This window comes from Triticum aestivum, chromosome 6B (genome assembly GCF_018294505.1).
Source record: "Triticum aestivum cultivar Chinese Spring chromosome 6B, IWGSC CS RefSeq v2.1, whole genome shotgun sequence".
In the NCBI taxonomy this organism is placed as follows: Eukaryota; Viridiplantae; Streptophyta; class Magnoliopsida; order Poales; family Poaceae; genus Triticum; species Triticum aestivum.
The window spans coordinates 10,035,760-10,050,449 of record NC_057810.1 but is presented as its reverse complement, the minus strand read 5'-3'; the positions used below and the strand labels follow the sequence as shown (position 1 = coordinate 10,050,449).

The 14,690-nt window shown below is 51.2% G+C and overlaps 1 protein-coding gene and 1 pseudogene across 1 annotated transcript; one reads left to right on the top strand and one right to left on the bottom strand.

The window, feature by feature from the left end:
- Nucleotides 1–9,605, top strand: part of LOC123138581 (disease resistance protein RGA5-like) — a 136,665-nt pseudogene extending 127,060 nt beyond the window's left edge.
- Nucleotides 9,606–11,275: 1,670 nt separating this feature from the next.
- LOC123133092 (ankyrin repeat-containing protein At5g02620-like) lies at nt 11,276–13,385 on the bottom strand. Its single transcript, XM_044552633.1, has 2 exons — nt 12,724–13,385; nt 11,276–12,590 (listed from the first exon to the last, which is right to left on the bottom strand). The coding sequence occupies exons 1-2, from the start codon at nt 13,325–13,327 to the stop codon at nt 11,488–11,490; spliced, it is 1,707 nt and encodes a 568-aa protein (XP_044408568.1). The 5' UTR covers nt 13,328–13,385; the 3' UTR covers nt 11,276–11,487.
- Nucleotides 13,386–14,690: the final 1,305 nt, after the last annotated feature.

Sequence of the window (14,690 nt, the reverse complement as noted above, 5' to 3'; positions counted from 1 at the left end):
GACAATGACCCGGCGGAGATCATCATCATCGGGCACATCGTCTGGTTCCTCTTGATCTTCAGCAGCTTCGCCTGTTGCAGCATCATCGTGCACATCGTCTGGTTCCTCTTGATCTTCAGTAGCATCACCGTATTCAGGGGGCACATAGTTGTCATCGTACTTTTCTTCTTCGCCGTCTTCCATCATAACCCCTATTTCTCCGTGCCTCGTCCAAACATTATAGTGTGGCATGAAACCCTTGTAAAGCAGGTGGGTGTGAAGGATTTTCCGGTCAGAGTAAGACTTCGTATTCCCACATATAGGGCATGGACAACACATAAAACCATTCTGCTTGTTTGCCTCAGCCACTTCGAGAAATTCATGCACGCCCTTAATGTACTCGGAGGTGTGTCTTGAACCGTACATCCATTGCCGGTTCATCTGCGTGCATTATATATAATTAAGTGTGTCAAAAATCATTACAGAACATCATGAATAGATAATTAAGTGACCAAATTAATAGAAGTTCATCATCACATTAAAACCAAAGTACATACATAGTTCTCATCTAACAACATAAAGCTCTGCAGAGCATCTAAATTAATTAAACCATACATTGAAACTATGTAAAACATTTCAATGCGAAAACAAATGCGATCATAATCGCAACCAATGTAACAACTGATCCAACGGCATAATGATACCAAGCCTCGGTATGAATGGCATATTTTCTAATCTTTCTAATCTTCAAGCGCATTGCATCCATCTTGATCTTGTGATCATCCACGACATCCGCAACATGCAACTCCAATATCATCTTCTCCTCCTCAATTTTTCTAATTTTTTCCTTCAAGAAATTGTTTTCTTCTTCAACTAAATTTAACCTCTCGACAATAGGGTCGGTTGGAATTTCCGGTTCAACAACCTCCTAGATAAATAAAATCTATGTCACGTTGGTCGGCATAATTGTCATAAACAATAGATGAAACAATAGTTATGAAAAGATAATATATACCACATCCGAATCATAGACAGGACGAGGACCGACGGGGGCGGATACCAAAACCATCGCACTATATAAGATGCAATAATAAAAGTAAGAAAATTATACAAGTATCTATATAAACATACAAGTAAGAATTATTTTTTCCTTTCAGAAAGAAGATAAGAACAAGAGGCTCACCACGGTGGTGCCGGCGACGAGATCGGCGCGGGCGATCGACGGCGGTGAAGACGTGGACGGGACGTGACGGACCGCTAAACCTAGACAAATATTGAGGAAAATGGAGCTTGGAGGTCGAGCTTGGAGAGGAGAAAGCTTAAGTAGTGTGCCTCGGGCATTCCATCGAACACCTCGTGTGCATAGGAGGTGAGCTAGAGCACCACAAAGCTCTCTCCTTGCCGGCCACGAAAAACAGAGCAGTGAGAGTGCTCTGCTCGCGGGCGAGGGGTATATATAGGCAATTAATTGGTCTTGGTTCGTGGCTTGAACCGGGACTAAAGGGAAGCCTTTTGTCCCGGTTCAGGCCACCAACCGGGACCAATGGTGGTGGGCCAGGACCAAGGCACATTGGTCCCGGTTCGTCCCTCCAACCGGGACCAAAAGGTCCAGACGAACCGGGACCAATGGCCCACGTGGCCCGGTCGACCCCCGGGGCTCACGAACCGGGTCCAATGCCCCCATTGGTCCCGGTTCTGGATTAAACCGGGACTAATGGGCTGACCCGGCCTGGACCATTTCCCCCTTTTCTACTAGTGGGATGTCATGAGTTTTAAACATGAAGTACCCGCAAAAAAAAATTAATCATGAAGAGCCAGCTATTGAAAGTTGGCGAAGAGATCTCAAAGAAACTTTCACTCTCGTTAAATAAAGCGCAAAGAGAAAACATGAATTTCCTTTCAAATTCTAGATACACCTCTCCAACCCATTCCATGGTGGTGAAGAATTGCAAGCTTGCGTTGCGTGGGGTTATACCCTAGCCATATTACTTGGGCGGTTACAAGATCTCATTTCTAGCGAGGAGTGGCTATTGTGATTTTAAAGTCTGGTCTGATGATGGCGTTTGCAAGTGTTCCTTTCCCTTATTGTTGTTTCCCTTCGTTTTCCAAACTCCAATAGGTGGCATACAATCGAAGGAACAATATGGCAAGTTTTGTTTTCGATGTAATTTTTTTACTAGTCCTTTGTCTCTTGTTTTACTTCCATCGTACTGCCACTGTTTTCCTTCATAGACTTTAGTTATATAAGATGCCCTTTGGGTGTCTCTTCTCAAGCAGAAAAAAAAAATCCTAGATACACCTCTCTTTATCATTTAATCTTGGGTTTTTTTAAGTGTGCAAGTCACCATGTAAATATTTTAAAATTATTTTTTTACAGTAGCAGTCTTTCCTGTTCAAAACAACTGAAAAAGAAGCATAATTAAAGCATGTGCATGCAACATTGTAGGTCATTCTCTGCCACTCCGTACCTGTTCATCATCGTCACGGATGTACTTCAAAGACTAATCACCAAAGCCTTCCAATCTAACGTTCTCTGCCGCCCTCTACGACCAAATGAACCTCCGGTGACACTGCAATACACAGACGATACCCTCATAATCGCTGCTGCTAATGAGGCAGCCACCTTGCTTCTCAAAAAAACCCTTCATGATTTCGCCCTTGCAACGGGGTTGGTAATCAACTTTTACAAAACAGCTCTTCTCACAATTGCTACTGACTCAGCCACACAAGACAACATTGCTGCAGCTATTGGATGCTCACCATCCTCCTTTCCGCTAGTCTACCTAGGCCTTCCACTATCCCCTACAAAATTACCGCTGACTGCCTTCGACCCGATCATAGATAACTTTCGAAAATTCCTCTTTGGATGGGTGGCGCGCCTTCTCTCACGGGGGGCCAGGCTCACCCTTCTGACTGCGGTCCTAGACTCCTTAACAGTTTATTTTATGTCAGTCTTCAGGCTACCAAAATCCATCTTAGCAAAACCTGACGCTATTCGGAGGGCTTTCTTCTGGTCTAACGAAGCTACATGCACTGGGGCAAGCTGCCTTGTCGCGTGGAAAAACGTTTGCAAACCTAAACATACTGGTGGTCTAGGCATTAAAAATCTTGAGATTCAAAACCGCTGCTTGCTCATGAAATTCTCTTCCAAAATTCTGCAACACCCAAATGTCCCTTGGACCCAGTGGTACAATCACCAGCATCCTCTTGGCATAGCTACAAAAACTACACGTCCTTCCTTTCTATGGAAGGTTATCAACAGCAACTTGCCACTACTTATTGAACACTCCTTTGTCATCACATACAATGGCCTATCCACTTTCTTCTGGCTAGATAAATGGCTTCTACAGTCACCACTACAAAAAGTTTTCCCAAACCTCTTCTCGCACTCCATTGATGACAAGGTTTTAGTGGCTACTGTTTGGCAAACCAGCTTATTGGCGAACCTGCGGAACCGTCTGTCGGATTGTGTGTTGTTGTTGTTGCAGGACTTCCAACAGGTGGACCAACCGGACGAACGGTCTCTCACCCATGGCCTGTCATTCTCGGCCAAGAATGCATACTCCTCTATCGTTGTTGAAGACTACACCGACCCGCACCATGATCTTGTTTGGGCTTCAAAAGTCCCGATCAAGGTCAAGATCTTCGCATGGCTTCTTCTCCGCGATCGGCTGAACACGAAGGGCAACTTGTTTCGCAAGCACATTGCCCAGTCAGCTGCTTGCCCTCGCTGTCAAGACCCTTATGAAGACGCGCTCCACCTCATCTCCACCTGTTCTTATGCTTCACAAGTCTGGTCCTCCTTGGGTCTGCAGGCTCCAACCTCTCTTGATGATCTGCTCCAACACCCAACGCTTCATGGCCTCAACCCCAACATATGGCCGTCGGTAGCTCTGTCTATCTCTTGGAAAATTTGGGACTCAAGAAATGCTCTAGTATTCAGGAACGACGACCACTCCCTCAGGACCACGCTACGCAACATTGTTGCTGACTTCTCTTTATGGGTTTTTCGGTTTAAAAAGAAGGAAGAAAATTTATTCGCTAAGCAATGGCTTCACTTCTTATCCTCAGCTATTCCCTAAAAAGCTGACGTTGTAACAATCCTCTGTTGTAATTCTCAAACTCCCCCTTTTGAGTGGCAATATATTCAGGTGGGGAAGCTCCCCCCCCCCCCCCGGTGACCGTTCAAAAAAAACATTGTAGGTCATTGTAACAATGAGGCAAAAACATCGGGTAATAGTGAGCAAATGCCTAACATCTTGCTTTTTTTTCCTGTTGCGGGGAAAAGCACCCACAATTTTTTTTGTGGGGTAAAAAAGCACCCACAATTGATGTGCCCACACAATGCAATCATAAACACAATAGCATTAAACTTGTTAGTCCAGAGAACCAACATGTGGTTGGATGATTTACGATGGCGGTGGTACTCTCAGCCCAACATGGATTAAACTTCAGATTTGATGCTTTGTTGTCTCATAAAGGTGAATTACTCTTTGTGGGAGGCGACGTTGGCATGGATGAGGTGTCGATGCTGACTTGGTCAATCTCTAGACCAGTTGGCTCAGTCTTTCGGAGGTGATCATAGGGTAAAGTGTATGTGTGTGTTCATAGGGGTGATTGTATGTACGTGTTTGTGAGCGTCTGCATTACAAAAAAAAACCTTGCGAATCCAATAAGAAATGAATTTGTTAGTCGAATAAAAATTAAACTAAGGAAAAAATATACTCCCTCCATTTCATAATGTAGTCCATATATATTTGACCATAAGTCAAACTTTACAAACTTTGACCGTATTTATAGAGAAAAATAGGTACATCATGAGTTATATTTACATAATATACATGTTTGGTATTGTATATATAGATAGTTTTCTCTATAAACTTGGTCAAAGTTTGATAAGTTTGACTTTTGGAAAAATCTGTGCACTACATTGTGGAACGGAGGGAGTATATACTCTATATATCAACATTTTCAAAAGTGATGCATGTTTTTTTAGAAAAGGAGGATGACCCCCGGCCTCTGCATTTGGGGGATGCATGCGGCCACTTTATTGATTATTCTCGAGAACCTTACAAAGTATTACAACAATATGCCTAAATCCGCCATCTTGGCAACATATGCCACTACTCCTATCCAAATGATGAAGGGCTGCTAGCTGGGCCAAATATCCAGACCACTCACCTAAGCCTATCATCAAAAGCCGGGAGCCCCAGCCGAGCCACATACCGGGTCTGGGGCACAGACCGGTCTGACACACTCACAAGTGTCATCGCCGCCATCTTCCACAGGTCCATCTACAGAGCAGATATTGAGGCTTCTACCTTGTCAGGCCACTCTGCCATCGACGCCACCATGACGCCAGACAGCTACCTCCTCCTGCGCGAGTCCATCTCCGCGCATCGGGCGCCGAATCTCCACTGCACCACGCCGCCGAGACCTGTTGCCATCAATGTTTAAGATGAAGCACCGCTCCACCAAAGAAGCCGCCCACTGGTCCGTCGATCCCGTGCACACCTCCAAGACTGACGTCCCCAAGAGGAAACGACACAATATAGCACCGCCTTCACCGATCTACTGATCTAAGGTTTCCCCCGGAGATAGCAGATAGTGGCCTTGAACTTCTCCTCGGCGATGCCTTCAAGAAGGGAACGCCGCATAACAGCGCCATCACCGCCGGCTTTGGCAGCTAGCCAAAGGCAGGTTTTCACCCAGATCTGTTCGAAGAGCCTCCATCAAGCATCACATGCACGGATTGCCTAGCACCGGGCCGTGGTGCCTCGCTAGATCCATTGCAGATCAGCACCGCCACCACATGCCCGATGTCCACCTCGCGCCGCTGGAAGAAAACACCACCCGGAGCGTCGGATTGCCGCTGCCACGAGCACGCCACGCCCATCGGAGCTCGTCAGGCCGACCCCCTCCTGCTCCCAAGGACGCGCTTGTCCAAGGAACGCAGAGTAGTGCCGTGCAGGTCGCCATGCGCCATCGCATGCAACAGTACATCACCGAGCGGGAACGGCCGACCCCTCCGCCACCACCTACAAACCCCCGCCGAGACCCGCCACCATGCCGCCTGACGCCATGGGCCGTGCACGCCCGGGCCACTGCCGGTTCCCGCCGAGACTTTTTTTTGAAACTATGATGATTTTTATAGCAAATTCGGAAACTATACGCCCTAATGCATAAAAATCGAAACTATGACCCCGCCGGCCTGCTGTTGGCTGAAGAGGGACTTTTTGGCCTACCATTGGCCGAAGTGGGCTCTTCAGCCTCCCGTTGGCCGAAGAGTGCCCAGCTGGGCCAAAGAGCAGTTTTCGGCTTCCGGTTGGCCGAAAAGTGTCAGGGGAACAATACATAATTAAGATGGCCTCAAATGAAAAAGTTATCAACATGAAAAATCTGGGTCTCATCGAAACGGTTGATTTTGATATAAAAGTCGTCTTAATCCGAGCTCGTATGCAACCTATAGAGAAAAAACAAGGTCAGGGGCAGAAGTTGCAGAGTTACTTCGGACAAACCGAATTGATGTCAGAAAATTTGTCATGGGACACCCGGTGCACTTGGTAAGACCGTGTGGAATATAGAAGAGTACACAAGTTTGGTCACGTTCACTCTGTGAGACCGAACCAAACCACTCGGAGGCTCCGAATGGATCCGAAAATTTAGCAAAGATTCCTGTCCGAGTTAAATTTAGGATTTTTGATCCGAAAAATTGTTCGTCTACACCAGGATGACTGCTTGCGTTCTGCACTTCCGGCCGGGTCTCCTTCGACGTGAGCTATGGTGCATCACCCCCAGCGTCGAGGGTACACGGTGACGTTTTTGTGTGCATCACCCCCGGCATCGAGGGTGCACGGTGACGGGCCTGAGAGGTGACCATTGCCTCTACTTTGCATGGTGGATGATGCCACCGTCGAAAGTTTTCGTCTCAACTCCTGCCATCGCAATAGAGACATTTCCTCAATGCCGCATGAGTCTTTCCGGTGCAGACAAACAATGCCCACATCGATTTATGAGGCGGCTGGACTTCCCGTACAATAAAAGGACTAAAAATCTATCAAAAAATCTTTGGCAATTTTTCGGAGCCTCCGAGTGGTTTGATTCGGTCTCACCTAGTGAACGTGACCAAACTTGTGTACTCTTCTGTATTCCACACGGTCTCACCGAGTGCACCGGGTGCCCCGTGACAAATTTTCTGACATTCATTCGATCTGTCCGAAGTAACTCCGCAGCTTTTGCCCCTGATTTTGTTTGGGTCCAATTTTGTTTTGGCTCTACAGCTTGCATACGATGTCAGATTAAGACGATTTTTATATCAAAATCAACCGTTTCGACGAGACGAAGATTTTTCACATGGATAACTATTTCATTTGAGGCCATCTTAATTCCTTTTCGTGCCCCTGACACTTTTTGGCCAACGGGAAGTGGAAAACTGCTCTTTGGCCCAGCTGGGCACTCTTCGGCCAACGGGAGGCTGAAGAGCCCACTTCGGCCAATGGTAGGCCAAAAAGTCCCTCTTCAGCCAACAGAAGGCCGACGGGGTCATAGTTTCGATTTTTATGCATTAGGGCGTATAGTTTCCGAATTTACTATAAAAGATCCGCTGCCCGGCGGCGCGGGGCTGGGGGCGATTGGCCGGCGGCGCGCTAGGGTTAGGGAGGCGCCCCCGAGTCGCCATAGGCGAGAGCGACGTGGGGTTGGTTAGATCCTCATAACCCTTAAAAAGTGATGCATGTAAAATCCATCAACACAAAACCAGGAAAATGGAATCGTACAAAAGCTGCAACGAACCAAAGCACCACTCCTCTCTTTTAGTTTGTGGACGGTGGACCTCACGGAAACTGTTGGAACCGCAGCCCTCTCTCACTCTCGACTAGAGGTAGAAGAAGACACAAGACACAAGAAATTCCGGGCCGGCGCACGAACGCCTTCACGGGCGCACGACACCGATATACGTGGTTTATCCTAACATACTCTCCCTAAACCATGATGTCGATGCGCCGGGTCGGGTCCGCGGGCTGGGTCACGGCCGTAACGACGACAATGACGGGCGCTGCAAGAACTCCGGCGAAGGCGACATCATGATTTAGGGAGAGTATGTTAGGATAAACCACGTATATCGATGTCGTGCGCGCAGCCGTGGCTGGCTAGCTACATGCGTGGCCGGGTGATCTTGCGTGTGTGCATGCTAGTTGGTTAGTTGGCTTGCTCCTAACATTCACGCCCCAAGCCATGGCCTTGCACATGTCAGGCTCGTCGTCCACGTCACGCCATGGCCGTTGCACCGCACCGCTCCGGCCTCCGCCGCGCAGCACCTCACGTCCCGCGCTCTCAGGCTCGTGTACACGACGCGCACGCACGCAGTCGCCACGGCCCGAGTCCAGCGCCCGGACGCAGTCAGTCCTCCGCTGCCTTCGCCACGCCACGCACTCCCCGGCCGTCGAGCCGAGCCTTCGCGGCCTCCCCACGTCCCTGCGCTCCCGGCCCGTGCTCCCGCCGCGTACGTACGCGATCTGTGTGCATGCTAGTTGGTTAGTTGGCTTAGTGGCCGGTGCGGTGTGCGTGCATGCAGGAGGCTAGGCAAGTTTGTTAGTCACGGTTAGACTCCCGGGAGCTTAGCTAGATGTGAGTGGCCGGGTGTGACGGCCAAGTTAGTGGGCGTGCATGCAAGTCATGGTGTGGGTGCGTGTGTGTGGCTGTGGGCTACTTAAGTTGTTTCATCAGGTTGTATTGTGCGCCGGTTGAGCCATGTGTAGCCATGTAGGCACTGTAAGGAAGTAAAGGATTGGGACGTTCGTGCGCCCTTGGGGCGTTCGTGCGCCAGCCCAGAATTTCTTGTGTCTTGTGTCTTCTTCTACCTCTAGCCGAGAGTGAGAGAGGGCTGTGGTTCCAACAGAAACAGCTAGCCAGCATTACTCGTTGATGGTGAATGCAGCTTTGTGGCCACAAAGGATGGAAAAGACAGGTTGATTCCTGACGAAAGCATTTCCTTCTCTGTTTTTTCTTGCAGATGTTTTTCTCCTCGTAAACCCATTTCCAGTGCAGAGTCAGGGTGGACACGGTCCGGGCCGGTCCGGTCCCGGTCCGAGCCGTCGTTTGGACCGGCCGCCGGCGGTCCGGTCCGGACCGGACCGAGCACTGCAGCGGTCCCGATTTCAGGGACCGGACCGGCAGACGCAAAGCTCAGTGCGGTCCGTCGGTCCCCACGGTCCTGACGACGTACAGTCACTGCCATGTAGGCCCAGGCTGTCAGAGCGGTAGTCGGCGCAGCAGCACGGTGGCCGGAGACGGAGAAGACGGACCTGATGCGCGGCGGCACGGCAGCGCGAGGGAGAGAGACGAAGAGGCACGGCCGCGCGGGGGAGAGGGGAGGAACAGCCGCGCAAGGGAGCGGCGGCGCGAGGCAGAGGCACGGCGGCCGGCGGCGCGTCCTGCTGGTGGCTAGTCCAGTCCGCTGGTGGAAGGAGCGGCGGCGACGCGGTGCATCCTGGAGGAAGCTGGAAGGAGTGGCGGCGGTGCGGTGCGTCCTGCCACACACACGAACGGGATGCGAGATGCGTTTAGGTCACGCACACACCCACGATCTATATTGGGCTGGGAACACACGACCTGATGGGCTCTCCTGATTATCTCTAATTGGGCTGGGCCGTCGGTCCTCCGAGCCGGACCGAGCTAAGACCGGACCGGACCGGTCAATTTTCGGGCCGAAATTGCCAGCTCGGACCGGCCAGTTTTCCTAGCGGGCCGGGACCGATCGGTCCGGTCCTGGTCGGTCCACGAGCGGGCCCAAAAGCCCGCTCGCTACGTCCAGGCTGAGTGCAGAGTTGCTACCGTGAACCACACAACAAACACCCTACCCTACTGTGGAGAGAGCAAGAGAGCTTCCGGGAGCACAAACAAACAATGGCGGAGTTTGCGCTTAGGCTGACCAAGACGGTGGTGGAAGGGACATTGAGCAGGGTCAAGTCGGCGATAGAAGAGGAGGCGAGGCTCAAGGAGAAGGTGCATCACGTCCTGGTGTTCATCACCGCCGAGTTCCAGATGATGCAGTCTTTCCTCAACATCGCCAACAAGGAGCGCACCAAGAATGAGGTGGTGCGTACCTGGGTGAGGCAGCTCCGCGACCTGGCCTTTGACGTGGAGGACTGCGTCGAGTTTGTTGTCCATCTGGACAACAAGTCGACATGGTGGTGGCGCATTGCGCCATCCTGCGTGGTACTGCAGCGGCACCAGCACCTCGACAAGGCGGCCACCGAGATAAAGCTGCTCAAGGCCAGGGTGGAGGATGTTAGAGCATCTTCAACAGCCGCGCCAAAATAAGCGCGCGCGGTAAACTGGCATTTAGCGTGCGCGGCACGTTTTCGCGCGCTCCAGCGGAGGCAGGAAACTAGCGCGCGGGAAGCTATTGCGCGCGCGGTGAAAATGCGGCAGCTCGCGCGCTAGATTTGGCGCACTGTGTCCGGCGCGCCTATAAAATTGCAGCGCCCTCTGCCGCGCTCTCTCACTCCCTCTACAGCTTTCTCTTCTCTCCACCGACACGCCACCACCGCGCCACCATGCCGCCGCGCCGCCGGGGAGCTTCGGGCTACCGCGGCGTCCACGTCCATCCGTCCGGCACCTACTCCACCGAGATTCGGTCGGGCGACGTGCGCCTCGGCCTCGGAACCTTCGACTTCGTCAAGGAGGGCGCCCACGCGTACGACGCTACGGCGTGGCACCTCCGGCGGTCCCGTTGGGACATGAACTTCCAGAACGTCGCGACGCAGGAGCGAGCGCAAGAGTTGGCGCCTCCCCCGTGGCTTCTCACCGACGAGGATCGTCGTGAGAATCAGAGGCGGGAGCGCTGTCTCAGCCTGGCCGAGATGGACGAGGAAGCCATGGAGCTGTGGCGCCAACGCTTCCCGCAAGACGTCATCAACGAGCAACAATTCTTCACGGAGAGGAGGGCGAAGAGGAGGCAGGAGCGAGCCGCCTATCGCGAGGACAAGCGAACGCGGAAGGCGGTCGCCAAATTGAACATCGCGCTAGGAAATGCGTCGTCCTCGGACTCCAACGACGAGCGGTTCTTTGACGCCTATGCTCAGACGTCGGAGAAGGACATCACCGAGGCAGAGTCCGAGTCGGAGAATGACGAGTAGTAGTAGTTTATCTATCTATCATACGAGAAGACTATGTGCATCATTTTGTATCGTAGAAGCAGTCTGTGTGTGCACATTTGTACTATCGGAGCCAAATATGTGTCGAATCGTAGTTAAAACAAAGATGCAATATAATGTGCCTGCTGAAACGACTCGGGCATGCTTTATTTTGCGGCGACCGCGCAAAAGCTGGCGATTCCGGCATTGCAAACTGTTTTTTAGCGCGCCGTGTGTTAGGCACTATCATGTTTGTCAACTAAAGTTACAAAATCCTCACGTCACTAAACTTTTTATCTAAAATGTTCGATTTACCATGTGTTGGTGCCGGACGATTGGGTGTTGGGTATTGTAAACATATCTCCGTAAAATCCTACATCTCTTCCCAAAGGGTGAGGAACACCACAATGGGAGTACTGGCTACGATGGCGATCACAAGGTACGCAGGCCACCTCGCGGTGGGCGCAACGGTGATGTAGACGGCCGTCATGAAGGAGGCGAGCATGGCGAGGAAGGCGACATTTGTGAGCCTGCGGCTCCACATGAGCCTGCGGCTCCAGCTGAGCTGGTAGACCTTGTGCTCGACTGGGCTCCGCTCCCACTCCCGCTCTCGCCATGCCCACATGGTTGGACAGAAGACGACGACGATGGAGCTGCACATGGCGACAGTGTTGGTGACGACGAAGATCTTGAATGCCGCCTTGTGGCCGTGGATGGCCGTGCCCTCGGTCTGGTTGTAACCCCCCGGCATGGTGAAGGTGGCGGCAAAGCTGACAGTGGCGATCAGTGTGGCCACCAGCATTGTGACGTTGAACTCGTCGTGGCCAGCCGCCTGGCCCTGACTACGCCGCGACCGGTAAGACGCGGGAGGAGGCGGCAGCGGCACGTTCTTGCACCTGGAACCCTCGGACTTCTTGAGCTTCTTCCACAGGTACATCTCGTAGGTGTCCAACTCCTCAGTGGTGGCGCGCTTCTCGATGAGACTGCGCGCGGACTGGCCGTCCCGGTTGAGGACGCAGGGGCTGACCCGGCGGTCCTTGAGCAGGAGCAGCGCCGACTTTATGCTCGACAGCGCAGCGGCTAGGTGCAGCGGCGTGTTGCCTTGGTGGTCGACGCGATTGACGATCTCCTCGGGGCGGACTTGCTTGAGCAGGCACTTGAGGGCGTCCACCTTGCCGCTGGTGACGGCGACGTGGAAAGCTGTCCTGCCGTTGCTGTCCACCATCTCCGCCACGTCAGGGCACTGCTTCAGCAGCTCCACCATGGCCTCCGTCGAGCCGTAGGAGGCGGCGACGTGCAGCGGCGACTGCAGGTCGCGGTTGCGCTTGTAGGCCAGGTCCATCTTCCGGTTCAGCAGCAGCTTCACCATGCGGCCGTTGTTCTTCTGCGCCGCGTAGTGCAGCGCGTTGTTCTCGGACGAGTCCGTCAGCCCGATCTGCTCATGCGGCGTCGCGTCAAGCAACATCTCCACCACACCTGCTTGCGTCGCCAGCCACTAGTCGTAATTACACGACACAGGACATGACAGGACCGGACACATGGCCCTCTCTGTTCCAAAATATATGACCTAACTTTATACTAACTTTAGAGGGAGTAGTAATTTACTTACGGATGTGGCCGCCGAGGACGGCCTGGTGCAAGGCGGTGCTGCTCATGGAGTCAGATGGGACAAACCTCTCGTGGACCCAGGGCTGGCCGATGATCTTGGCCACAACGTCGGTGAGGCCCTCCCCGGCGGCGATGTGCAGCGGCGACTGCTGCTTCACGTTGAGCGCGTGGCCTAGGCTGGGCTGGGCGGCCAACAGCAAGAGCGCCACGGCGCTCCTGCCGTGCTTCACCGCCTCATGCAGCGGGGTGTCGCCGGCCTTGTTGGCCATGAGCACCGGCCCCTGCTCGCTCCCATGGGAGTCCTGCGGCTGCTCTGCAGACCATGCTCTGGCGCGGCTGAGTAGCAGCTCCACCACGTCCACCTTACCTACCCTGGCCGCCAGGTGCAGCGGCGTGTCGCCATCGGCGTTCCTTGTGGCGAGCAGCTTGTAGTCCGCACCGAGGACCTCCTCCGCGAAGCCGGCATGGCCGATTTCGGCCGCGATGTGCAGCGCGGTGTTCCCATGGGGCGTCTTGGAACCAAGGATGCCGGGCCGCTCGGCCACCAGCTTCCTCAGGCTTGCCACGCTCCCTTGCACCGCCGCCTTATGCAACGCTGGGTCCATCCTGTTCCTATCTAGCTTCTACTCCTCACTCCCTCCTTCCTCTTCTCTGCTACCTTGATCGTGGAGATCGACCTGAGCTGATGGATCGCGTCAATGAAGAAGCTTTTATGACAAGTTGTGCCCGACACCGGCTTGATTCCTTGCTTCCTCCCTCAATTTGGAATTGATTTATTCCTTGCTTCGTCCCACGCTTGTGCAACCGACGTAATTATACTTTGCCGCAATCGTCACGGCATGCACAAAGGTCAGGAACCATATGGACAACGTAAATGGTTCAACCAAGCATCATGCACACGTGCACTAAAATTAAAATGAGCTTTTATTGCTTAATAATGGTTACTACATAAAAGTGTAAATTAAGCTACATTCGGCGAACTACACCTTTTTTTGTAAAAGATCCGAACACACCGCCTAGCGCTAGATGGGGATCGGGCGGTCGCGCTTTTCTCCCATTTCTACATTATATCGTGCAATTGATGGCATATAATCAATGGATCAATTTAATTAACTAGGCCCTAATTAATGGATCGCTCGCATCCAAAAAGTGGAACAAAAATAAAAAGAAAGGAAGAGAAATCAAAGCCAAATGCCCAAACTCACCGACAAACTCAGCGAACTATAACTATTATTGTTTGCACATAGAGATTAAATGGTTAAACATTATATACTTCCATGTTAAACAAAAATGTATTTTTTGGTTTCTTATCTGATCTTTTGAGGTGCATTATTTTTGCACCAAACAACCAAAAGAAAATTTACTATTTTTGTATCCGAGACTTTGTACCTACATGAACTTTGACCAGGGAAAAAAAGTTGTTGAAACATACCTCTGATAACTTTCGTATACATAGCAAGATAATTTACACGCCACAAACTTGATAATTTACATACAAATATCATAATTAATACTTTTGAACCCGAGAAAAAAGTTGTTGAAACATACCTTCTATAACTTTCTTACATATAGCAAGATAATTTACACGCTGCAAACTTGATAATTTACGTACAAATATCATGATACGTTTGAGCCAGAGAAAAAAGTTGTTGAAACATACCCCCAGACAGTAACTTCCATCTACATTTCATGGTATTTTACGCACCACATAACTCATAAGTTATGTGCCGCCTGATAACTTGACTTTGGGGAAAAGGTTGTTGAAACATTTCTCGGTAACTTCTATGTGAATAGCATGGTAATTTATGCATTGCATACCTAATAACTTATATACAACACCATGGTAACTTTGATGCAGGAAAAAAGTTAATAAAAATACAACTCTGAAACTTTTGTGCAAAAAAGCGTGGTAAATTGCGTACGGCGGAGCAGATAACGTACGAAAAAGTACATAGACCATGGTAACTT